The sequence below is a fragment of the Pelophylax lessonae genome (assembly GCF_965119305.1).
Source record: "Pelophylax lessonae genome assembly, chromosome: 5".
Classification (NCBI taxonomy): domain Eukaryota; kingdom Metazoa; phylum Chordata; class Amphibia; order Anura; family Ranidae; genus Pelophylax; species Pelophylax lessonae.
Genome location: NC_138772.1, coordinates 37,821,985 through 37,849,060, shown reverse-complemented (window position 1 = coordinate 37,849,060; position 27,076 = coordinate 37,821,985). Strand labels below are relative to the sequence as shown.

General features: G+C 43.0%; 1 protein-coding gene across 1 annotated transcript in view; it reads right to left on the bottom strand.

The window, feature by feature from the left end:
• DGKB (diacylglycerol kinase beta) overlaps positions 1–27,076 on the bottom strand; it is a 905,602-nt gene that overhangs the window by 576,959 nt on the left and 301,567 nt on the right. The window contains exons 5-7 of the mRNA XM_082259056.1: positions 18,627–18,647; positions 16,895–17,048; positions 5,957–6,100 (exon numbers count right to left, since the gene is read on the bottom strand). Coding sequence (XP_082115182.1) covers positions 5,957–6,100; positions 16,895–17,048; positions 18,627–18,647 — 319 coding nt within the window. The remainder of the gene's footprint in view (positions 1–5,956; positions 6,101–16,894; positions 17,049–18,626; positions 18,648–27,076) is intronic.

Genomic DNA, 27,076 nt, shown 5'->3' with positions numbered 1-27,076 from the left:
TGGAAAAAAAAAAAAAAAAAGATATTACATCTAGGCCTAATTAAATATCCAGTGGCGCAAGGGATATAACTTTTTTTTAGGTATAAGGCTCCATGTACACGGGACGCTGGAAATGGCCGTTTAGGAGCAGTTGGGCGTTTTTTTCAGAAGCCCCTCAACCCACCTACATTTTATCTTAGGCTCCATGTACACGGGACGCTGGAAATGGCCGTTTAGGAGCAGTTGGGCGTTTTTTTCAGAAGCCCCTGAACCCATCTACATTTTATCTTATCTGTCCATGTACACCAGGTCGTTTACAGTCATTTGCAGGCAGTTGCGTTCAGGGACTGTTTTTAGAACGCAATTATTTGCGTTCGAACGTGTGTTTCCCGGCGTTTCAAACGTACAAACGAGTCCAAACGCGTCTAAACGCGTCCGAACGCGTCTGAACGCGATGACCCGCGTTTAGCGTTCGCGTTTTTCCACTTTTAAAGGGGAATAATTTTTTTGACCTCTAGGAACGCTTCTAAACGCAAACGCCCGCAAAAGCTGCTAAACGCCCGCTAAACGCGGGTACAAACGCGACTGAACGGACGTTTCAAACGTCCTAAAAATTCCAGCATTCAAAGGGACTTTTAACAACGTCCCATGTACATGGAGCCTAACTATTGACAAAAAAATGTTAAAGCCTTGCCTATGGAGATTTTTAGGTACCATAGTTAGTCACCATTCCACGAGCGTGTATGATTTTAACCACTTTACCACTGGAGGATTTTGCTGTCTTACGTCTGGGGCACTTTTTGCGATTCGGCGCTGTGCGAATTTAACTGACAATTGCGCGGTCGTGCGACGCCGTACCCAAACGAAATTTACATCCTTTTTTTCCCGCAAACAGAGCTTTCTTTTGGTGGTATTTGATCACCTGTGCGATTTTTACTTTTTGCGCTATAAACTAAAAAATGCGTTTATTTTGAAAAAATAACAATATTTTTAACATTTTTTTATATGAAATTCCCCCCCAAAAAAATGTAAAAATCAAATTTTTTAAAAAATTTTGGCCAATTTGTTTTCTGCTACCTATGTTTGGTAAAAAAAAAAATCACAATAAGCGTATTTTGATTGGTTTGCGCAAAAGTTATTGCGTTTACTAACTAAGGGAAAGATTTCTGTCATTTTTGGTGTTTTTTTTTTTAACGAGAAATGGCGGCGATCTGCGTTTTTTTTTGCGGGACTGCGACATTGCGGCAGACAGATCGGACCCTTGACTGACATTTTTGACACTTTTGGGGTTACCAGTGACATTACTGCAGTAATCAGTGCTATATATATGCACTGTTACTGTAAAAATAACACTGGCAGGGAAGGGGTTAATTTTATTGGAGAGGGAGGGGTTAATGTATGCCTGGTGCTTACTAACGTGTGTGGGGGGAGGTGACTGAGTGACAGAGGGACAGATCGCATGTTTAGCTATGCTGAACCCTGTAATCTGTCACTCCCTGTCACTTAGGAGATCCGCCCGCTCTGTTTACACAAGTGGGCGGATTTCCACACTCGATTCCCCGACGGTCGGGGAAGAGCAGCGGCGATCGCCGCTGCTCCTCCCCTGGCCCGACTCCCGCTGTGACTGAAAACAGCGGGAGCGCGCCACCTACAGGGGGAGGAGTCCAGCGACGTAGTACTATAACGATAACGCGCCACATTGCCGCAGTAGCAGTAATGTGAGCAGACCTAAAGTGGTTAAAGCATGACATGTTAGGTATCTATTTACTCGGCGTAATATCATCTTTCACATTATACAAAAAAAGTTGGGGTAACTATTTATTTATTTTTTTAAAATTATTTAAAGAGTATTTTTTAACAATTTTTCTACATATGCATTTGAAAGACCGTTGCGCAAATACAGTATTGACATAAAATATTGCAACAACCATCATTTTCTAGTCTAGGGTCTCTGCTAAATATATATATATATATATATATATATATATATATACACACACACATATACATACATTTATACATATAAACACATTATATATATATATATATATATATATATATATATATATATATATATATATATATATATATATATATATATATATATATATATTTGTTGGGGGTTCTAAGTTATTTTCTCTCAAAAAAAATAATGATTTCTATTTGCAAGCAACAAAGGTCATGAGATAGGCTGGATCAGCAAGTGGCTAGATAAAATTAATTTTTAGCGCACTTTTTGCTGTGATTCACCCAGAATATACTTAGCTGAAAGTTCGAGTGGACTTAGCATTGTCATCCTAAACTGTTTAGAAAAGCAGCTTCAACACTAATGTAATTAAACTCCCTTATATCAAATGTTGCTGGGAATTACAGTATTGCACAGCTTATTAACCTTCCAGGATGTCAGGAGGCTATCACGAAGCCGATGAAATAAAAAGAAGGTGATTGACAGTGTGTTGGACAAAAAAATGTCAGACATTTCCCGTAATCTGAATGCAGATACTGAATACTAATCACAAATCTGATGGCTGATGTAACTATCCAATTCATCCACTAGAGAGCACTGTTCTCCCACGAAAGTATCCTCGGCATCTCATACTAAAAATGAAACCATTGGTATATATGTATATAATATACACTATATAAATATATAAAAGTATTGGGACGCCTGCTTTTACACACGCATAAACTTTAATGGCATCCCAGTCTTAGTCCGTAGGGTTCAATATTGAGTTGGCCCACCCTTTGCAGCTATAACAGCTTCAACTCTTCTGGGAAGGCTGTCCACAAGGTCCATAAAGACATGGATGAGTGAGTTTGGGGTGGAGGAACTTGACTGACCTGCACAGCTAGGGTTGCCACCTCATCCCTTTAAAACAGAACACATATTAATTACACAGGTTCTGGGGCCAATTTCATGTAGATAAGGCACCAAATGAGTTCAATTACAAGCCTAATCAGCCACAGAACCTGTGTAATTAATATGTGTTCTGTTTTAAAGGGATGAGGTGGCAACCCTATGCACAGCGTCCTGGCCTCAACCCGATTGAACACTTTTGGGATGAATTAGAGCAGAGACTCATTTGTGAGGTCAGGCACTAATGTTGGAGTGAAGGCCTGGCTCGCAGTCTCTGCTCTAATTCATCCCAAAGGTGTTCTATCGGGTTGAGGTCAGAACTCTGTGCAAGCCAGTTACGTTCCTCCACCCCAAACTCACTTATCCATGTCTTTATGGAGCCTTCCCAGAAAAGTTGAAGGTGTTATAGCTGCAAAGGGTGGGCCAACTCAATATTGATCCCTACGGACTAAGACTGGGATGCCATTAAAGTTCACGTGTGTGTAAAGGCAGGCGTCCCAATACTTTTGACATAGTGTATTTCCCGCCCAGGAATCATACCTGTTGTCTTGTACAGCATTTAAAATGTTGCACAAACATTAACATGCATAATGTAAAGCATTTGAAAAAAAAACTATTTTCTGAATGTGGGATTTGTTTTTTTTTACAGCTCTGAATGCTGCTCTAGAACAATGGTCTTCAAACTGTGGCCCGGGGGACGGATGTGGCCCTTTGCTTGCCTTTATCTGGGCCTTGGGGCACTATTCCTCCCACTGATACAAGACACTAGTCTGCCAATTGACATCAACAATAGGGCACCAGCTCTCCCGCTGACACCAACAATTAGGTATTATTCCTTCCAATGATACCAACAATGGGGCATTTGTTCTCCCCCTAATACCAAATGTGGCAATGTTTACTCCCACTGTTGCCAGGAAAATTTCCTCTCCTGCTGGCCGGAGTGTGGACTCCCTTAAGTTTGAAGGACTATAAACTGGCCCTTTGTTTAGAAAGTTTGGAGACCCCTGCTCTAGAACAGGGGTCTCCAAACTTTTCAAACAAAGGACATGTTTACTGTCCTTCAGACTTTAGGGGGCCTGATTGTGGCCGGGGGGGGAGGGGTAGAAACTGCCCCTCGCCCAGCATCAGTGAGAATAAACATGGCCACAGGGTTGGTGGTCAGAAGGAGGAGGAGGAGTAGTGCCCCATCATTGGCATTAGTAGGAGGACTAGTACACCATCATTGGTATAAGTGGGAGAAGTAGTTCCCCATAGGAGGTATCAGTTGGCGGAATAGTGCCCCATAGTAGGTATCAGTGGGAGGAATAGTGCCCCACAGTAGGTATCAGTGGGAGGAATAGTGCCCCACAGTAGGTATCAGTGGGAGGAATAGTGCCCCATAGTAGGTGTCAGTGGGAGGAATAGTGCCACATAGTAGGTATAAGTGGGAGGAATAGTGCCCCATAGTAGGTGTCAGTGGCAGGAATAGTGCCCCATAGTAGGTATAAGTGGGAGGAATAGTGCCCCATAGTAGGTATCAGTGGGAGGAATAGTGCCCCATAGTAGGTATCAGTGGGAGGAATAGTGCCCCATAGTAGGTATCAGTGGGAGGAATAGTGTCCCAAAGTAGGTATCAGTGGGAGGAATAGTGCCCCATAGTAGGTATGAGTGGGAGGAATAGTGCCCCATAGTAGGTATGAGTGGGAGGAATAGTGCCCCATAGTAGGTGTCAGTGGGAGGAATAGTGCCCCATAGTAGGTATCAGTAGGAGGAATAGTGCCCCATAGTAGGTATGAGTGGGAGGAATAGTGCCCCATAGTAGGTGTCAGTGGCAGGAATAGTGCCCCATAGTAGGTGAAAATGGGAGGAAAAGTGCCTCATATCATTGGGAGGCAGGGCCGCTGACAAGGCAGTACAGCCAGCCCTCCTGTACTGGGCCCAGACCCCATCAGTTCAAAAGGGGGGCCCAGGCATCTGCTGAGCAGGAGGTCCAGTTGTACTGTTTTATTGCAGACACCGATCCTCTTCTATCTCCCCTTGCAGCACTACCAGCTTCTCCTCCTCTTTCTCCCCCCGGCTGCACTGCACGGGATTGGTTTTAGCACATGGTTGAAACGCGTCGGGGCTCTTGCTCCCCCACTCTCTACTATTTGGGGTCGATGCTGTGTATTATCATGCAATGATACTGTATGAGATATATGTTGTTACCATTTGTAACCGGAGCTCATAATTTACATTTCCCCATCATGGGGCTTTTTATCATGTACACCACTTTTTCTTGTCACATTTTGATATGTTAATAAAATATATATTTATATAGAACCTTTTCATTTTTTGACTACCACTATTGCTGCCAAAAAACCCTCTGGGGGTAGATACTTTGGTATCATTTGTTTCCAGTATTTATTATTGGGTGAGCAGCCACTCCACTTTCAGTGTTGCATCTTTAACTATATTAGCACATGCACCCCTTCAATCTGTTCTCCATCACCCCTATGTGTGCCCCTTTCCTCCCCTCTCCTGCCGGCAGCTGCTGCAGGTACACTGTACCATACATATCACTGACTCTGTTCATTTATCACTGAAGCATAGTAAACTGTGTTTACTATGCTTCAGTTTGTGAATGAGCGGGAATGCTCGGAGTGCTTCCTATTCATTCATCTGTGCAGCTGAGGCTCCAGAGAAAGACATGAATACATCTATGTCCTCAGTCACTTTTGGCCAGGGGGAAGGGGCCCCTGTCAGGTAGGCTGTATGAGGCCCCGTGATTCCTAACAGCAGCCCTGTTGGGAAGAATAGTGCCTCATATCATTGGGAAGAATAGTGCCAAATGGGCCAGACTAGGGCAACAAAGGGCCGCAGTTTGGAGACCCCCTGCTCTAGAATATGTACCAAAATGCTGCCAAGTGCATGGGTGCATTGGCTATTGTAAAGCTACATTTAGAAGCGTAATATAAAAAAGAAGTCAAATTTCTGGTAGTAACAGCCTGGTCACGGAGAAGATACAGCAGAAATAACATGCAATACTACCATAATAAGTGCAGTACTTGGTGCGGTAAAGTAGTAAAGAAGTGACAATGCCGCCCCTAATCTCATTAATAAAAAAATGTGTTTTATGTTCACTGAGCTTCATATACTGACACTCAAGCTTGTCCTCCGGCCTTCCTCTCTCCAGCAGCGATAAGTAACAGACGATGTCTTTCAGCTGAATCATGTCTGGTGGACGCAGAGACACCGGGGATGAAGATCGGGATGAACTGTTACTTCTGTAATTCATTCGAAGACCTAGAAAGAAAAAAAACAATCCAACTTAACAGCTCAGAAATGTAGAAAGCATTGACAGCACTCATGAATTCTCCTAGAAGGTTTGGAGGAGTAGATCAAAGATTGACCTGTAGACTCCAAAAAATAAAAGATAAAAGCATTCATATAAAAGATGTGATATTTGACATTTTGGAACTTTTTTCTACTACTTATCACGCTGTACTAGCTGTTATGGCAGACAGGACAAGGTAGTAGATTGATAGAATGCTTTTATAACCTTTGAAATCCTTATTCTTTGAAAACGATGTCACCTTAAATGTGAACTAAGATGAGAGAAAACCAATATGCAGAAGTCACAACATATCCCCTCTAACATAAGGCTGAGTGAACTTGGTGATTGCAGACTAGTTAGGACAATGTACTAGGACAGGGGTGTCAAACTCAATTTCATTGAGGGCCGCATCGCCATTATGGTTGCTCTCAAAGGGCCAGTTGTATCAGTGAGACTATGTATGCAGAGTTCAGGAGTGTGCTACATACAGAGTGCAGGGTTCAGGAGTACGCTCTGTACAGATTGAAGAGTTCAGGAGTGCGCTACGTGCAGAGTTCAGGAGTGCGCTACGTGCAGAGTTCAGGAGTGCGCTATGTGCAGAGTGCAGAATTCAAGAGTGTGCTACATACAGAGTACAGGATTCAGGAGTGAGCTTTGTACAGAGTTCAGGAGTGCGCTACGTACAGAGTGCAGAGTTCAGAAGTGTGCTACGTGCAGATTTCACGAGTGCGCTATGTGCAGAGTTCAGAATTCAGGAGTGTGCTACATACAGAGTGCAGAGTTCAGAAGTCCTCTTTGTACAGAGTTCAGGAGTGTGCTACATACAGAGTGCAGAGTTCAGAAGTCCTCTTTGTACAGAGTTCAGGAGTGTGCTACATACAGAGTGCAGAGTTCAGGAGTGCGCTTTGTACAGATTTCAGGAGTGCGCTACGTACAGAGTGCAGAATTCAGGAGTGTGCTACATACAGAGTGCAGAATTCAGGAGTGTGCTACATACAGAGTGCAGAATTCAGGAGTGCACTTTGTACAGCGTGTACCCTTTATGACATCATTGTGCATGGATGTCCCCTGTGGGACATCACTGCTCATGGGAATTACCTGTGTGACATCTCTACCCATAAGTGCTTCCTTTGTGACATCACTGCTTATGGGAATCACCTGTGTGACATTTCCACCCATGGATGTAAGCTTTGTGACATCACTGTCCATGGATGTCCTATGTGTGACATCATTGCTCATAGGAATCACATGTGTGACATTTCCACCAAACAGGCATACCCTTTGTGACATCACTGTAAATGGATGTCTCTGGTGTTGCCTTACTGATTAGGTAAATCATCTGTGTGGCATCTACTCCCATAAGTATCACCTTTGTGACATCACTGCCCTTCGATGTCCCCTGTGTGATATTATTGCTAATGGTCATTCCCTGAAAGACATCACTGACCCTAGAGGCCCTCTTTCTGACATTGCCTCCCGTGGGCATCCCTATACAACTTTAATGCTCAGAAATTGCTTCATTGTATCAAAATAAAACAAATTATTCTTCCTCAAATTATCTGAAATGTTTTACAAAAATTGGCCTGGAGCTCCACTTCTCCACTGGAGAGATTGTAGCTGTGTAGCGTTCCATAAGACGTGTCCTTTTTGTACAGGATGATCTTTAGAAATGTTGACAATTATTGTTGGATATTTTGTCAGTGTTTAGGGATGTGCGATAAATGACATATTACATATGATTATCTCTGTTTTTAAACTGCATATGCATCCTTGAAATTGTGGACTTTGTTCCAAGAAAGGTGTTGGATGAAAACCCTCCAGTGCAAGATAATCTATGATGCTTGGCATGTGACCAAGAGATTGCAAAAGGGTCTTTTTCATATGGTTTTAAAAAGGGGAATGTATGATTGAATGGGTTGGACTTCTATTATGGACCTCTGCCATGGAACCCGCTCTATACTCATGTTGGGCATAGGCTCTACATCCTAATGTGTCCTCTCAGTACGAGTGATCTTCAGACATTTTGAAAATGGTTTTGGGATATTTTGCTAATGTTTAAAGATGTGCTATTAAATACCATACAATATTTCTACTCTATTACCTAGAATCTTCTATGTTATTTAACCACTTAAGCCCCGGAGGATTTGGCTGCTCAAAGACCAGGGCCTATTTTGCGATTCGGCACTGCGTGACTTTAACAGACAATTGCGCGGTCATGCGATGCTGTACCCAAATGAAATTGATGTATTTTTTTTCCCACAAACAGAGCTTTCTTTTGGTGGTATTTGATCATCTGTGCGATTTTTACTTTTTGCGCTATAAACAAAAAAAGAGCAACAATGCTGAAAAGAATAACAATATTTTTCAAATTTTTTTATATGAAATTCCCCGACCAAAAAATGTAAAAAATCCAAATTTTTTAACATTTTAGGCCAATTTGTTTTCTGTTACATATTTTTGGTAAAAAAAAATAGCAATAAGCGTATTTTGATTGGCTTGCACAAAAGTTAGGGTTTACTAACTACGGGAAAGATTTATGTCATTTTTATTGTTTTTTTTTTTAACTAGTAATGGCGGCAATATGCGATTTTTTTATTGCGGGACTGCGACATATCGAGCCCTTGACTGACATTTTTGACACTTTTGGGAGTACCAGTGACATTACTACAGTAATCAGTGCTATACATATGCACTGTTACTGTAAAAATGACACTGGCAGGGAAGGGGTTAACTTTATTGGTGATCAGTGGGTTAAATGTATCCCTAGGGGCGTGATTCTAACTGTGGGGGGCGTGGCTTGTGATGTAACCACAGAGACATACGATTGTACGTAGCAGGATTGTATAGTCTCTGTAGTTACATCAAGGACAATGACAGACGGCTGTGTTTACATCAGCCGTCTGCCTTTCTCCCTCTCCAGCGGGAGATCGCGAGTGACCGGTGGACATCGGAGCCGCCGGTCACTCGCACGGGGATGTCAGGGAATGAGCGGGGGCGGGAGCACGCCTCCGGCGTTCGACCCCGGTGGCCTGCGCTCGCCCCCTAGAGGCTCGTGGGCGAGTGACGTACCGGTACGTAACTTCGCCCAGGAGGGGCTTACCGTATATAGTTGTGCGGAGATCAGTAAGTGGTTAAACTGCATATGAATGCTTGAAAAGTGGATTTCATTCCAAGAAACATGTTGGATGGAAAACTTCATAAGCCAGATAGTTTATGATGCTTGGCATGTAATTTTGAGATTGTAAACAGATCTTTTTCTTATGGTTATATGTATATAGAGGAACATTTTACTGAGTTGGCTGGTCCTCCATGATGGACCTCTGTGGTTGACCCCTATGGTGGACCCAAGCCTATCTTGAGTTTTTCCTTCCTCGTGTGGGTAAAGGTCTTGTATCTTTATTTATCCTCTCTGTACAGGGGGTAGAGGTCTTTGGGCGGGAAACCAGGTCCCAGAAGGAGGGTGGCGGCTGCCTCCTCTTCTGCAACAGTTGGTGGTGGAAACAGGCAGTCGGCCTGGTGTACCAGGGGCGTGAGACTGAACCCGGAGGTCCAGGAGGAGCTGACTACAGGAGTTGGGGCACAGCAGAATCTGGAAAAACGGTGTCCGTGAGTACAGAGGAACTTGCCCAGGGGTCTGCCCAGGAAGGGGACCACTCTGGAGTGTAGAGTCAGTGGACGGGTGCCAGCTAGCCCAGAGAGAAAGGTGGTACTTGGGGAGTACCCTGAAGAGAAAATACTTTAGAAACACTTACCTCATCCTCATTCAAGTGGCAGGATGAAGTAGCGGCCTTGCCGCATTCTTAAGTTTAGAGTCCTAAGCATTGTGAATAGTTAGCAGTTGGAGTATCCCACTCATCCCTTCTCCCATCCCAATTTAACCGGTTGCCGACCACGGCAAATACATATACTGCGGCGGTCAGCCCCGGCCAGGTAAAGTGACGTATGGGTACGTCACTAGCTTGTCACTTGCTTGTGAGCCAATAGCGGGCGACCGCACGCCCGCAGAGGCGCGTGCCCGCCCCGGCTCATTCCCTAACAAGTCAGTGCGTGTGACCGGCAGACCCGATGTCCGCCGGTCACTCGCGGTCGTTCGTCGTAAAGGGGGAAAGGCAGGCGGCTAATGTAAACAAAGCCGCCTGTCATTCTCCCCTGTGTAAAAATGGAGATCACACGGTTCTACTATGTAGGACCGTTGATCTCTGTTCTTACACCAGTAGCCATGTCCAATCACAGTTAGAAACACGCCCCTAGGGACATACTTAACCCCTCCTTCCCCAATAAAGTTAACCCCTTCCCTGCCAGTGTCATTTTTACAGTAACAGTGCATATTTATAGCACTGATTACTGCAGTAATGTCACTGGTCCCCCAAAAGTGTCACAAATGTCAGTCAAGGGTCCGATCTGTCCGCCGCAATGTCGCAGTCCCGCAAAAAAAAAAAATCGCAGATCGCCGCCATTACTCGTTAAAAAAAAACAACAAAAATGACAAAAATCTTTCCCTTAGTTAGTAAACGCAATAACTTTTGCGCAAACCAATCAAAATACGCTTATTGTGATTTTTTTACCAAGCATATGTAGCAGAAAACAAATTGGCCAAAAATGTTAAAAAATTTTGATTTTTACATTTTTTTGGGGGGGGGGGGGGGATTTCATATGTTTCAAAAAAATTTGAAAAATATTGTTATTTTTGCAAAATTGTTGCTCTTTTTTTGATTATAGCGCATGATCAAAAAATCGCACAGGTGATCAAATACCACAAAAAGAAAGCTCTATTTGTGGGGGAAAAAAAACGTCAAATTTGTTTAGGTACAGCGTCGCACAACCGCGCAATTGTCCGTTAAAGTCACGCAGTGTCGAATCGCAAAAAAAACCCTGGTCAGGAGGGGGGTAAAATCTTCCGGGGCTTAACTGGTTAAATAAAATCACAAAAACAACAACCCCTAGACTGATCATTAACTGAGCCAAGAACTTAAAGTGATACGTTTCTGCAACCAGTTGCTACGGGTAACCCAGGGCAATCCTTAAAGTGTAATCTTCAGCAGCCCTCTAGGGGGCAGTGCTACATTTATATGAAAAAATAAAAGTTGATTCGTTTCTGCAAATCACAAAGATCCCTATTTTTTAAGGTTTGAATGATTTAATCTGTAGGGGCCACAGGGAAGGAGAAAAGGGGCCACAAAGCACCTAAAAAAAAAACAAAAATCAACACTTTATTTTGTCCTTCCTTCCTAAAACCAACAAATCAAACATGCCAAATGACGACAGTTTGTAGAAGCAATGATAATAAACTCTTAAGATTCCGCTGTCGCATAATGCGCCGAGAACAAGACGTATATAGCAAATTATCTTGGCGTTTATCACCTGACAGCGCCAAGACATCTTTTGTCTCTTTGCAGGATTGAAATACCACGAATGTGTAATTGCAATTTCACAGCACATGGTTAAAGCTGTCGATGACAATCTGTCTATCGGGGAGAGTCATAACTGTAGGGTCGGGATGAGATAATTGTTGCCACAATGACAAATGAAAGAAAGCGACCGCTGATTCATCACCCTGACTGCATGTTTTGCAAACGTAAACCGACTGCATCCTCACCGGCTCTCTATGACATGAGTGTCTTCCAGGGCAAAGTAAAAATTATTTTTTAACCGCTTGCCGACCGCCGCAAGTAGATATACTGCGGCGGTCAGCCCCGGTCAGGCAAAGTGACGTATATATACGTCGCTCGCCTGTGACCGGTTTGTGAGCCAATAGCGGGCTAGCGCGCGCCCGCTGAGGCGCGCGCCCGCCGCGGCTCGTTCACGGAGGAGTCCGCGCGTGTGACCGGCGGACCCGATGTCCGCCGGTCACACTACGATCGTCGGTAGAGCGGGAGAAAGGCGGGCGGCTAATGTAAACAAGCCACCTGTCATTCTCCCCTGTGTAAAAATGGAGATCAGACGGTTCTACTATGTAGAACTGTTGATCTCTGTTTTTACAATAGTAGACATGTCCAATCACAGTTAGAAGCACGCCCCTAGGACACACTTAACCCCTCCCTCTCCAATACAGTTAACCCCTTCCCTGCCAGTGACATTTTTACAGTAACAGCGCATATTTATAGCAATGATTACTGCAGTAATGTCACTGGTAACCCCAAAAGTGTCAAAAATGTCAGTCAAGGGTCCGATCTGTCCGCCGCAATGTCGCAGTACCGCAAAAAAAAAAATCGCAGATCGCCGCCATTACTCGTTAAAAAAAAAACACCAAAAATGACAAAAATCTTTCCCTTTATTAGTAAACGCGATAACTTTTGCGCAAACCAATCTAAATACGCTTTTTGCGATTTTTTTTTACCAAACATACGTAGCATAAAACAAATTGGCCGAAAATGTTAAAAAAACTTTGATTTTTACATTTTTTTGGGGGGAATTTCATATAAAAAAATGTGAAAAATATTGTTATCTTTGCAAAATTGACGCTCTTTTTTTGTTTATAGCGCATGATCAAAAAATCGTACGGGTGATCAAATACCACCAAAAGAAAGCTCTGTATGTGGGGAAAAAAGACGTCAAATTCATTTAGGTACAGCGTCGCACGACCGCGCAATTGTCCGTTAAATTCACACAGTAAAAAAATCGCAAAAAAAACCCTGGTCAGAATGGGGGTAAAATCTTCCGGGGCTTAAGTGGTTAAAGGGAACCTGTCATGAGAAAAAAGAAAAAAAAACACATAGGCCCTACATTCATGAAGCTGCAAAACCACTTAAAGGGAAAGAGTCATGTTGTCTATCCAGGGATAAAGTGACAGCGTTGGTGAATAGGGGCCTCCAATCACTGGATACTCACCTTGCCTGCAGTTCCTTCCACTGCCTCAGCTGGAGAAAATACTGTACCTGATGTTTCTCAGGTATGAGTAGCACGCGACTTCCTGCCATCTGACAGTGCTCAGGTCTAGCAACCAATCACTGCGCCTGAGCACTGTCACGTGACAGAATGAGTTATATACCCTTAGGATCTGACACCAGGCAATTCTAGGGATTCTGTTTGACCAGGGTAGGGAGGGAAGTATCAGTGGGATAGGGAGACCCCTTTACACAGAGACTAAATGGGCAAGGAGAGTATCTATTTAACCACTTTACCACCGGAGGATTTTGCTGTCTTACGTCTGGGCCACTTTTTGCGATTCGACACTGTGCGACTTTAATTGACAATTGCGCGGTCATGCAACGCCGTACCCAAACGCAAATTTACGACAATTTTGACAATTTTGAAAAAATAACAATATTTTTCTACTTTGATAGTTAAAAAATATCCAATATATTCAATTTTTGTCATATATTTAGGCCAAAATGTATTTAGCTACATGTCTTTGACAAAAAAATTCTCAATGAGCGTATTTTTAACCGCTTTAAGACCGGAAGATTTTACCCCATTCCTGACCAGGCCATATTTTGCGATTCAGCACTGCGTTACTTTAACGGACAATTGTGCGGTCGTGTGATGCTGTACCCAAATTAAATTTACGTCCTTTTTTCCCCGCACAAATAGAGCGTTTTGTGGTATTTGATCACCTGTGCGATTTTTAATTTTTGCGCTATAAACAAAAAAAGAGCGACAATTTTGAAAAAATAACAATATTTTTCACATTTTTTTATATGAAATTCCCCCCCCCCCCCCCTCAAAAAATGTAAAAATCAAAATTTTTTAACATTTTAGGCCAATTTGTTTTCTGCTACATATTTTTGGTAAAAAAAATCGCAATAAGCGTATTTTGATTGGATTTGCGCAAAAGTTATCGCGTTTACTAACAAAGGGAAAGATTTTTGTCATTTTTGTTGCTTTTTTTTTTAATGCGTAATGGCGGCGATCTGCTTTTTTTTTGCGGTACTGCGACATTGGGACGGACAGATAGGACCCTTGACTGACATTTTTGACACTTTTGGGGTTACCAGTGACATTTCTACAGTAATCAGTGCTATACATATGCACTGTTACTGTAAAATGACACTGGTAGTGAAGGGGTTAACTTTTTTTGAGAGGGAGGGGTGGTGTGTGTCCCTAGGGGCGTGCTTCTAACTGTGATTGTCTGTGGCTTGAGCTGTAGGAACAGTGATCAACGGTCCTACATAGTAGAACCGAATGACAGGCGGCTTGTTTACATCAGCCGCCTGCCTTTCTCCCTCTCCACCCGACGATCGCGAGTGACCGGCGGACATCGGGTCCGCCGGTCACACGCGCGGGGGAGTCCGTGACTGCGCGGGAGCAGGAGCGCGCCTCCGGCGGCGCGCGCTCGCTCCCCAGAGCCTCACAGGCTAGTGACGTACCCATACTTCACTTTGCCTGTGAGGGGCTGACCGCCGCAGTATATGTACTTGCGGCGGTCGGCAAGTGGTTAAGGAGTTGCAAATGGTGCTCAAGGTGTCATAAAATAACACATAACATTGTAGGAATGACCACTTTATTATGCCTTAAACACACTTTTATGTATCAAAAATGGGAATCAATGTGCCACACCACTGCTAAGAGGTCCAGATAAAACGTTATTCCAATAAAAGTCAGGAGGACGATCCAAAGCGTAACCAACGTGTTTCAGGGGTCCAAAATATCCCCTTCATCAGGGCTTGATCGAACACAATGTGAATGAACTAGAAGTGAACTGGACCTTTATTTGGTATTTCATCCAGTGTGATTACAAGAACGGGCCTTGTCAGCAGCTGATTTGGCACTTCAAGGTTGTGTTTGAAGTTCACCCCCCACCACCTTGGTCCTCTGCAGTACTCTACTTTAAGCCCAGAGTGACAATGATGATGCAACCTCATGGGATGTATCCATGACACCTTGGGCACAGAAGACATACATTTAATGATGCCCTACATCAGCCTTTTTCAACCAGGGTGCCGTGGCACCCTGGGGCACCTTCTGGGTTCTTCAGGGGTGTCATGGCAAAACGCTTATAAATTGTTCCCTATTGTCCAAAAAATGTTGGGGAAAATGTACAAGGTCACAGATAAAGAAACTCCTTTCTCCAGGAGAAGTGCCACATTCAGGGCAAGGCAATGCCTATCAAGAGGCAACAAGTAGTTCTTGTGTTGCAGTATGTCAGCCCTTTTTCAACTAGGGTTCCACGGCACCCTAAGGTGCCATCTGGATTCCTTAGAGATGTCTAAAACTGCCCCAAAATTGTCAACAAACTAGTGGGTGTATCAAATCTGCCTTTTGCACAAAGCCACAGGTTTTTCTTGTGCAGAATTACAACCTTTAGCCTTTAGCACCATGCGGGCCAGCTGCCGGCATCCTAAAAACGTATGACGCCATAGGTGGATAATGAGGATAGTGGGTGCCTAATGGGGTCCTTGTTTGCCCCTTTGCTGCTGCTCTCTGTCAGCACTGGTGTCATATTAGCAGAGTGAGGGAGAGAAACATAGGGAGATGAGAAAGTTTGGAGTAGTAGTCAGTACCAATGTGCAGAGGTGGAGGAATAAATCACCTCTAACGTTGGGTGTGGAAGATTCTGCAATACCTAAAACTATTAGTTTAGTGTTTTATATTTTAGAATGGGTGCCTCAAGTTTGTGCAGAATTTTAAAGGGTGCCTTGACTGAAAAAAGATTAAAAAACACTGCCCTACATCATTCAACCCAAATGATCAGTAGCAGCAGAGCTTTTTTCTCTCCGAGAATAGGTGCAGGTACTCCCTCCTTCTGAGTCACCCCTTGTCTCCACCCCCTACCCACATCCGAGTCCTTTAGTTCCACCCTCTACCCACCTCCCAGTACCCCCCCTTTAGAGAATACAGAACCAAGTCTCATGTTGTGGTTCTAGGTAATTTGTATAGAGTTTGTTAATAACTAGAAAAGCAGTAAAATAGGTCCCCTGGAATCAGCAACAATAGACCCCCCCCCCAGCAATAGATCCCCCCAGCAACAATAAATCTACCCCTGCAACAATAGAAAAAACAGTCAAATGTATCCCCCGCAATCAGCAACAACAGACGCCCAACAATAGCCCCCCAGCAACAATCGCCCCCCTCAATAAATCCTCCCCTGCAACAATAGACCCCCCAACAAAAATATCCCCCCAGCAACAATAGTTCCCCCAAACAACAATAAATCCTCCACTGCAACATCAGCCCCCCCTCAATAAATGCTCCCCTGCAACAATAGACCCCCCAACAAAAATAGTCCCCCAGCAACAATAGTTCCCCCAAACAACAATCCCCCACTGCAACAATAGCCCCCCCCCCCCAACAAAATGCCCTCCAGCAACAATAGATTCTTCCCAGCAACAATAGATCCCCCAGCAGGTGGCATCAATAGGCCATTCAGCTCACCCCGCTGACCCCAACACCCCTTTGCCATTGCATACATTCAGACTGGAGGTGCCGGAACTGCGTTCCCCCGTGTTCCTGCTGAAAAAAAGCCCTGAGTAGCAGCAACATGAAAGAAAGAAGGGACCATTTTAGAGAGGTGAGGTTTGCAGTGTAAGCTACACTTAGACAAATTTTCTAATGCTGAGCAATTTATTGTATTGTTTTAACTGATGTTGGACTTTAAAATGTATTGCAGCCATAGTATTGTATTGTATTAAGGCCATAGGTTTCCATTGTTGACTGAAAATGTCAGTTCACCGCTTCTTATGGTCATCCCCTGGCTTCAAATTTAAATTCTCCAAAACAGGTAGGAATATCAACGTTCTAATTGGACTTAAATGAACGCATAATCTTTCCAATTTAGTTAATAAAATCAATCAGCATGGCAGCCCTTGGTGGATTGGAAGTCTTACCCCCGGAGAGAAGCTGAGACTTGCTCTGCATTGAAGGGCTGGGAGTCTGGAATCTGTTTCCAAATGACATGAAGAGATGTTTGCAGAATTCATCCGGTAGCTCAACTTCCAGAAAAGTTTTCATGAACAACTGGAAACCTTCAAAGTCAATCGTCTGAAAAAAAAAATATTAATACCAGCTAAAAAATATATTTTTAGACATATTTTATTACTAATTGTGTTCAGCGCAAAAATACATTTTTTCAGAACTCCATGCACACAGCAAAATATAGGGAAAAATACATATAAGAGAACCCAAGGATTTGTTGTTTTGTTCATCCAGTCCTGGGATTTACACAGTTCAGCAGGCGGATGACACCACATTCCCAATTACAGTTACATACTGTAGAAAGAATACAGTGGTGTCCTCTCTCCACCCCCAGCCTGCTGATTGGACAGTGAAAGAGCAGCAGCAGACTGATGAGGTCAATCCCCTGCTTACTCTGCTCTCATCTCCTATCAGCACATTGTCAATACATCTGCATTCAAGACATCTGATTGATTACCAGTGCTGCTACTCCCAGTCTGAGCTCTGCTGTATTGAGGGAAATGTAGGAGGATGATACCATGTCAAATGCAAGCCCATTTGCATCTATACTTTGTGTGAATGTGCGACAATGTGCATTACATGGGTTGCAGTACCATTCATCTTAAGTGGCACCCTAACACACTAGAACAATGCACCCATATTGATGTGTGCCACAATGTAGCATAGTGCATTGCAGTGTGTTACACATTTTAAGGTGTGTTTGATTTTTGGGATTTGTTCACTAAAACAGATACATTAATGTGCAAATTTAATATTTATTATACATTTCAGCTTTCATTTATTTTCAGCAAGGTACACTTTTTTATGTACCACTTGCAACCAGCAGATGGAGGATAGTGGGTTATATATATATATATATATATATATATATATATATATATATATATATATATATATATATATATAAGATTGCATCTTCTATTATTTATATATACTGTTGGCGCTATATATATCCTATATAATAATAATAATATACAGTATATTTTTTATAACACTGTATGTGTGTGTATATATATATATATAAATATTGGGGGTCTTGATCACTAACCAGCATTGTCTTTTGTAAATACAAATAGTTTTTACTTTTTAAAAAAAAGGCAAATAAAAAAGCTTGTCTTCAGCATTTAACAAACAAAACAGTCCATAAACTCTAAAAGAAAACAAAACTTCTGCTCACCGCCTGCATACACTTGTCCCACTGCAGGGTTTAAAGTCCCTGCCTGCTCTAGGGGTCCTGAATTAGTTACAATAGCCCAACAGTGTCTCAGCATCCAAACGGCCCATTGCTCCCTTACCTCACCTCACCTGTACCACAGAACCCCTTATGAACACCTGCTGGCTGCTTCCTGCCCCTTTCAGACCTCTCCAATTTTCTGGACTCTGGGATACATGTCTAATGCAGAGCAATTTATTAATAACCTGATAATCCTGAGAAAACTGCAAATCATTTTTCCCTCTTTAATGACTCACCCTGGAACCCCTTAGGTTGCAGGAGTGAGAATTCCTGAATACTTAAAAGTGCTTCTTTTGTTGTCCCCCTTAAAGGGAACACAACCCAAAACAACGGTGACACATATCTACCATGCAGGACCCATCCCTGGCATCCTGTATTATATACTGTATATTAACGTAATCAGTACTCACTTGTTTCAGGATGTCTTGCTTCTGTACCACATGAGAAAAAAACAACAAAGAATCCCATTAGTTCATTTATAAATTTCTAGACATATATTTTACTTCTTTCTGTTTACATCAAAAGCAGCTACAGAACTATTTTAACAGAATTTTTTTTTTTAAAGTAGAGGGTTTCTGGGCTATAATGGGAATGTTCTGAAAAGCACTGCAGCCTCTCTGCAGGGAACAAGTAGAAATAGCAATACAGACCGCATAGTGGTCAGTACCAACAGGTGTCACTAGGTGGCCTACCTTCAATTTTAATGAAGGTTAACCTGTGGACCAAATGGCCTGCATGTATTCAGGCAAATAATAAAAAGAAAATTGCAGTCTGATGATTTGACTGGTTTGTGAATTGATTGGCTTATCTGTTTTCAGAAGTGTTGCAAAGTTCTACAAATGGACCATCCCATACAGGTGTACAATGACCAAGCACTAGGTGGCACTGTTTCTTAAAGAATAATTATCGGTATACGGTATAATATCAGGACATGACTTTATGAAAGTAGAATGCACTGTATGGTGAAACTAATGTGGTGAAGGATTCTGGTAATGCTACAGCATACAAAGACATTTTGGACAATTGTGCACTTCCAACGTTGTGGTATAGTTTGGAGAGTTCCAGAGTTCCTTTTCAGTTCCAGCATGATTGAGCCCCTGTGTACAAACCAGCTCCATAAAGACATGGTTTGATGAGTTTGGTGTGAAGGAACGGGAGTGTCCTGCACAGAGCTCTGACCTCAACCCTACTGAACACTTTTAGTGTCAACTGGAATGCTGAATTTGAGCCAGGTCAATCAACATCGGTACCTAACCTCACAAATGCTTTTTTGCCTAAATGCAGAGTTGTATAAAGTACTCGAAACCCATACTTGAGTAAAAGTATAAGTGCTCGATCAAAAAGTGACTTGAGTAGAAGTGGAAATCCTCAATCAAAAAGTGACTTGAGTAGAAGTACTAAAGTATTCAACATTTTTTGTACTTAAGTATTGCAAGTAGTTTTTTTAAAAATTTTGCTACTCAAGTACTGAAAGTAAAAGTACCAGTAGTTTTTAAATAAAATTTGCTACTCGAGTACTGAGAGTAAAAGTACAAGTACTGTGTTATGTAGGTTTTAAAGAAAGAAGTCAAAAGTTTATTAAAGTTAAAGTTATTAAAGTTAACGTTATTAACCACTTGCCGACTGCCTAACGCCGATCTACGTCGGCAGTCAGCCCCTCACAGGCAAAGTGACGTAGGGCTACGTCACTAGCTTGTGAGGGTCTAGGGAGCGAGCGCGCGCCCCCGGAGGCGCGCTCCCGCGTGGTCACGGACCCCACCGCGCGTGTGACCGGCGGACCCGATGTCCGCCAGTCACTCTGCGATCGGCGGGGGAGAGGGAGAAAGTCAGGCAGCTTGTGTAAACAAAGCCACCTGTCAGTTCTCCCTGTGTATGAAGGATGATCATACGGTTCTACTATGTAGAACCGTTGATCACTCTTCATACATCTGAAGCCACAGCCAATCACAGTAGAAAGCACGCCCCTAGGGACACACATAGCCCCTCCCTTTCAAAAAAAGTTAACCCCTTCACTGCCAGTGTATTTTTACAGTAACAGTGCATATGTATAGCACTGATTACTGTAGAAATGTCACTGGTAACCCCAAAAGTGTCAAAAATGTCAGTCAAGGGTCCGATCTGTCCGCCGCAATGTCGCAGTACCGCAAAAAAAATCGCAGATCGCCGCCATTACGCATTTAAAAAAAAAACAACAAAAATGACAAAAATCTTTCTCTTTGTTAGTAAACACGATAACTTTTGCGCAAACCAATCAAAATACGCTTTTTGCGATTTTTTTTACCAAACATAGGTAGCATAAAACAAATTGGCCGAAAATGTTAAAAAATTTAGATTTTTACATTTTTTTGGGGGGGAATTTTATATAAAAAAATGTGAAAAATATTGCTATTTTTGCAAAATTTACGCTCTTTTTTTGTTTATAGCGCGTGATCAAAAAATCGCACAGGTGATCAAATACCACCAAAAGAAAGCTCTATTTGTGGGATAAAAAGGACGCCAAATTCGTTTAGATACAGCATCGCACGACCGCGCAATTGTCCGTTAAAGTCACGCAGTGCCGAATCGCAAAATACCCCCTGGTCAGGAAGGGGGTAAAATCTTCCGGGGCTTAAGTGGTTAAAGAAAGAAGCCAAAAGAAGTCAAAAGTCATAAAACCTGCCATCTACTGTTCTGGCAGTGGTAATTTTTACAATAGTAACGAGTAACTATGCAGCACAAAAAAAAAATATCGGAGTAGAAGTATTGAAATCGTCGAGAAAATGTAGTGAAGTAAAAGTGGAAGTATGAGAAAAAAATTCTACTCCAGGAAAGTACAGATACCGCCTTTCGGTACTTAAATACAGTAGTGAAGTAGTTCTACTTAGTTACTATACATCTCTGCCTAAATGGGCACAAATTCCCACACACACCCTTCAAAATCTTGTATAAAGCCTTCTGAGAAGACTGGAGGCTTAAAAAACCACCAAGGGCAGTCCAACTCTATGTTATGCCCATGGTTTTGGAATAAGATGTCCAACATGCTCATAAGGATGTGATGGTCAGATGTCCTATTTTGACCATGGAGTGAAGAGACATACTGTATGTCGAAAAATGACTTCAGTTGTGAATCTATTGAAACTATATTAAATATATGTTTAGTACAAGTAGATGAGAACATATTCATGCTAGAAACAAGGGCAGAGTGGTTGAGTGGCAGAACTGCAAACCAACCAGCCTCTATTGCATTTCACTACGGTGCCACCCCACATGTTTCTATTGCCTGGGAGGTGTGTAGACAGTTCCTAGAAGGATAGATCTCAGCTATGTGATGATTCTCATTCCTAATCCAATGAACAAGCAGGGAGGTAACACAAAGATCTATCTACACAACTGGTGGATTTTTTTTTTAGTGGTGCCAACCTTTGATTGGGAATGTGAGACAAAAAATAATAGTTGGACAGAACTGACCGTAACGTGCCATGCGACAACGTTCACGTGTTCATGTATTTTTATTGTATATTTGTTGTCTCTTGGTCCAATATTTAATCACTTATGAGCTTGTTAAAGTGTAACTCCATCTAAAACCTTTTATTTTTGGATAGAAGAGGATACAAACTTATATTTTATTACATGTATAGGGCATATATTTGTACACAGGTCAGTTAATATCTTCTTCTTCCTTAAGTTTAATTTACATGAGAAGATCAAGCATAAGGTATGGGTATACTGTAATTACAGGTTGTCAATAACTGATGGGTACATACTGTATGTGTGAGATTTTCAAAGTGCACATTTAGGTGACTTAGAAGAGGTCTAAAAAAAGCCAGTCTGGGGTCCAATCGGTGCCTGATTTCGTATGTCTAAGGATGGGTTGGACTTATTTGACTGACTCAACTGACATTAAATTGCATTATTTCACAAAAAAATACCCCTTTTAAAGCGGTTGTAAACCTAAAAAAAAACAAAAAAAAAACCTGCAAGACAAAGGCATAATGAGCTAGTATGCATTGCATACTAGCTCATTATGAATTACTTACCTTAGAACGAAGCCCCGACACGGACCCCCGGACACCGCTGCGGGCGCTGACATGATCCCACGGTGTCTCTTCCGGGTTTGGTGGCTCCGGCGCTGTGATTAGCAGGAGCCGCGATGACGTCACTCCCGCGCATTTTCCGGCAAGCTACCGGCAAGGGAAGCTGAAGATCCGCCCGACCTTCAGAGCGCATGCGCCGCTCGCGTGAGTGGCTGCATTCACTGCAAATATCTCCTAAACCGTGCCGGTTTAGGAGATATTAATTGTACCTACAGGTAAGTAACCACTTATTATAGGCTTACCTGTAGTTAAGAGTGAAAAAAAAGCAGTATACTACCGCTTTAACTCAGCTAGTTCAGCACCTACCTGAGAACACTGCAGAGGATCCATTATACACAATAAAAAGATTAGTTACATTTTCCCACCACTATCACTTTAGATTGGCTTTTAAAATTTACAAATGCAGCAATTTAGAAATTGGATGAAAAGTTTATCACTGGGAAACACTTTTTTGAAATATAAAAAGTGAATTTTTTATACAACTATATAGATCACATCAAAATGAGGAACAAATGAGGGGGAAAGAGGGACAGGGGGACCTTGAAATTGGGGACAGTTGGGAGCTATGGACTTGGACTGTTGTTTGCATTGCATTCGGAGGGACAGGCTGAGTCTCTGCCCATTCCACCGGTCAGCGTACCTCTGTTACATCACTTCCCGTAGCAGAATGGTGTCCTGGCGAGCACATAGCATGAGCCTCATGAGTGCTTTCACTTAACTCTTCTCTTCCTGTAACTATGGCCTATAGGCCATAGATCTCAGTAACGCTAGTCCACTCCTGGTGACCAGCAGAGATGGACAGCTAGGGAGGGAGTCAAAGCAATGACCCTCTCTCTACTGGAGGACCCAACCAGGTACCTTGCAAACGACTTCCTATTCTTCCTTGTGATTACTCATGGCAACTATCTCTTCTTGCTGAATGAACCTCTGTCGTAGTGATGTTACACATACCCCATATGGCTGTTATAGACTTATGGTTCTCACATGCACCCCTTGAATAATTTCAGACAAGGCTTTTAGCAGATTAATCAACTTTTACTGTAAACTTGGCACAACATGTATAACATGCAATAATGTCTTTCTCCTATCTAAACCTAATTGTGGCTGGTTGCCTGTATAGGTTAAGACTCTTTGGGAAAAGTCCATACTTGGCTATGCTTGACCGGAGAAGTCCATTGGAGTATTCCTCCGAATCTGCATTCGAAAGCGCACCTCCAGTCCCAGAAAGTCTTAGCGTGTATATCTAGAGGTGTGTCTCCCATTGGGTCAATCCTATCAGAATTTGGATCTCCTCTATTTTATATAGCACGATAGGGAGACTGGACCTCAGAGATAACCCACAAACAAATCAGGAAAGGCGGCAAAAACATTGACCCTTTCCCCTTAAACTGGGTAGCCGGGTGCTAACTAATATACAGTAGGCCACCTGCCTGCATGTATATAAAGGCTAATGGGTTGATTTACTGTTGTACCCTCCTAGGCACATGCTAGAAGAGAGTATAGTTTTTGGGTCTTTCTGCTTACCAGAGAGATTGCCAGGTAAATTTAAATTGCTTTCTGCCTAACAGAGAGCAGGATCCATTGGTAGGGTCTGCTCATGGTGCTCAGGTGCAGCTCAGCTTGTCTGAAATGTTTTACACTGGTCCAATAGGGAGGGATATTGGACATTGGGAGGAAACCTGACAAGTTAGAGCACAGGCATTGTTGCAGCCCTAGTGATTGGCAGAGGAAAGTGTCTTGGTGCATGCTGGGTGACTGTATACATGCCAAGTGCACATGTGCTCGAGGTCTTCAGCTGGAGAGCGGGATCCCGAAGGGAGGGGGCGGCTGCCTCTCCTCTGTAGAAGGCACCATGTTGCCTTGGGTAGTCAACCTGAGGGCCTGAAAGTCAGATAGGAGCTGAACCCAGATGTCCTGCAGAGCTGACTGGAAGGGAGACTTTGTTAAATATCTGATTCTGCCTACAGTGAGCACAGATTTGTGTCAATGGGCCTGTCATATGAGAGCCAACCCTTAAGTGGAAGGATCAGAGGATGAGTGTCAGTTAAGGGGATGCTAGAGAGTGTCCTGAAGATAAAGTAGTTTCATCAAGTCTGCTGCTAGAGAGAGCAAGGTGACCTAATTCTTCCATACAAGTGGTAGTATGGTTCAAAGCAGTGTGTCTGCTTCCACAAATAACCTGGTGAGGCCAAGTGAGAGGTGTCCTCATCTACTGTGATTAGTTCAGGTTGGAGTATCCCACTATTCCCTTCTCCCATCTAAGTTCCACAATAAATACAAAAACAAATACTCTGGACTGTTTATTGATTAATGAGCAAACGGGAGTAAGGATGGATGTGTGAACAATCCCATTGTGACTGTCCGCAGGTGATCAGAGGGAGACCCAAGAAGTCATCACACAGCAGGTCCTATGTAGACAGTGCTACATTACTAAAGCTGTAGAGAGCAAAATCTGGTGCAGCTCTGCATGGTAGCCAATCAGCTTCTAACTTCAGCTTGTTCAATTAGGCTTTGCCAATAAAACCCGAAAGCTGATTGGTTACTATTCAGAGCTGCACCAGATTTTGCACTCTCAAGTTTTAGTAAATCCACCCAAAAACATTGTTTTTTTTAGTTATGGATAAAATGGCAAAGGTTTATATCCTTCTCTAATGCCTCGTTTCCACTGAGTGGTACGGTACGGTTCGGTTCAGTACGGTACGGTTCGGAACGGTACACATTGCGTTTCCACTGCCAATAGTACCCTTTCATGATAGGCGTGGTGTAGCAGGAAAGCTGTGATAGACGATTCTCTGTCAACCAATCAAAGTTCTGCAGAGTGTAGCTCCACCCTGTTGTTACGGTACTAATGTGCTTGGTACCCCAACGAAAGGGTACCAAAAAGTGGTACGGTTCGGAATTAGGGTACCATTCACAATGGAAACGGCATAAATAGCGTACCGTACCGAACCAAACCGTACCAGAAAGCTCAGTGGAAACGAGCCATAAATGTTCATTGTGCTTTGTGCCCTCTACTGGAGAGTTTCACTCCTCTATTGGTCTTGATGAAGACAGAAAGTTAGGGGAAATCCTACATTTTAGAGTGGACATGAAAGCAAGAGGTGAACAGAAATGCTTACAACTTTTCAATGGGGACACCTATTTTGGTGACAACTGTCTAAGATGGAAATGTCCCTCATATTGGAGAGATCTCCTCTTACTGCTTGTGTTGCCTCCATAACAGGAAGTGGACACTTCCCCAAAATAAACCAAACATTCCTTTAAGTAAAAGTGCAGAAAAAGTCCCCTTATTCTAAAATAAATTGTAGCATCTAGGGAGGAACCTTGCCCCTACAAATATACTGAAAGATCAACATGCATGTGTGTTTTACTTAACCACTTGCTGCCAAATGATGTACCTGTAACATCATTGGCTTCAAGTCGTTGTACCGGGTCGATGCATGCAGCTGCAGGCATCATCCCGGTACAGTTTTTTAGAGCGGGCGGTCGGCTTTTTTATAATAACAACCAAGCCGCTCGGCTGTTATTACAAGTAGCGTGAGGAGACGTTTCCCCCCCCCCCCCTCCCGCAGCATTTCACGGTTTGCCTGGGCTCTCCTGTCCCACCGGCAGACCCGAGCCACCAGCCAGAATATCCGCCGGCTGGCCGGAGGCCCGAACAAAGCCGAAAGCATCTCAATGTCACTTCTGGTTTACTTGGAAGCCAACGGCGCTAGTTTTAAAACATTCAATGTATTCAAAAATGTCTTTTTTAGCATTTTGAATACTTTCAAGTGCAGAGGAGGGGTTTGGGGTCTTATAGACCCCGGATCCCTCCATAAAGAGTACCTGTCACTGCCTATTACTGTCACAAGGGATGTTTACATGTTGTGACAGCAATAAAAGTGATCAGCATTTTCTTTTTTAAATGGATAGTGTAAAAAAAAAAAAAAAAATTAGTAAGAGAAAATAAAAAAATTAAAGCGCCCCATCCTTCTGTGCGCACGCACAAAAGCAAACGGATACGTAAGTCGTACCCGCAAATGTAAACGGTGTTCAAACCACACATGTGGGGTATCACCGCGATCATTAGAGCAAGAGCAATAATTCTAGAGAACAAACTCCTCTGTAACTCTAAACAGGTTAAATGTTTTTTTAAAGTGTCCCCTACGGAGTACTGTCGTTTGTCGCCATTCCCCGAGTGTGTGCAATTTTAAAGCTTGACATGTTAGCTATCTATTTACTTGATGTAACATCATCTCTCACATTATAAAAAAAAATGGGCAAACTTTACTGTTTAGTTTTTTTTCAAGTCATTTAATTCCAAAAAAAAAAGGTGTTTGGGGGTTCTAAGTAATTTTCTAGCAAAAAATGTGTAAGCAACAAATGTCAGAAATAGGCTTAGTCCAGGGAAAATATAAAACTACCCTTGTAGTGAGGCACCCCACACTCATCAAGGGTTAAATGCTTGTTTTTGTCTAGGGTACTTTTCAGTGCAGCTTTACTTACTCTTATCCCCTTTTTCCCCACAAGTTTCCTTCTTTCTGTGTGACCGGTACCCAGTGGCGTAGCGTGGGGGGTTCAGGGGGGGCCGCCCGCACCGGGCGCAACATTTGGGGGGGGGGCGCATCCCACGCCAGTGTCACTCTAGCAAACTTTAAAAATTCTTCCTAGCGTGTCACTTCAGCCGCCGCCATCTTCAGGCTAAACGATGGCCGGTCAGCGCCCTGTGATTGGGCCAACATTGTCATGTGCGGCAGCGGGGCTGGCCAGTGGCAGAGCCCCGCCTCGCTTCTGGAGCCCGCCTC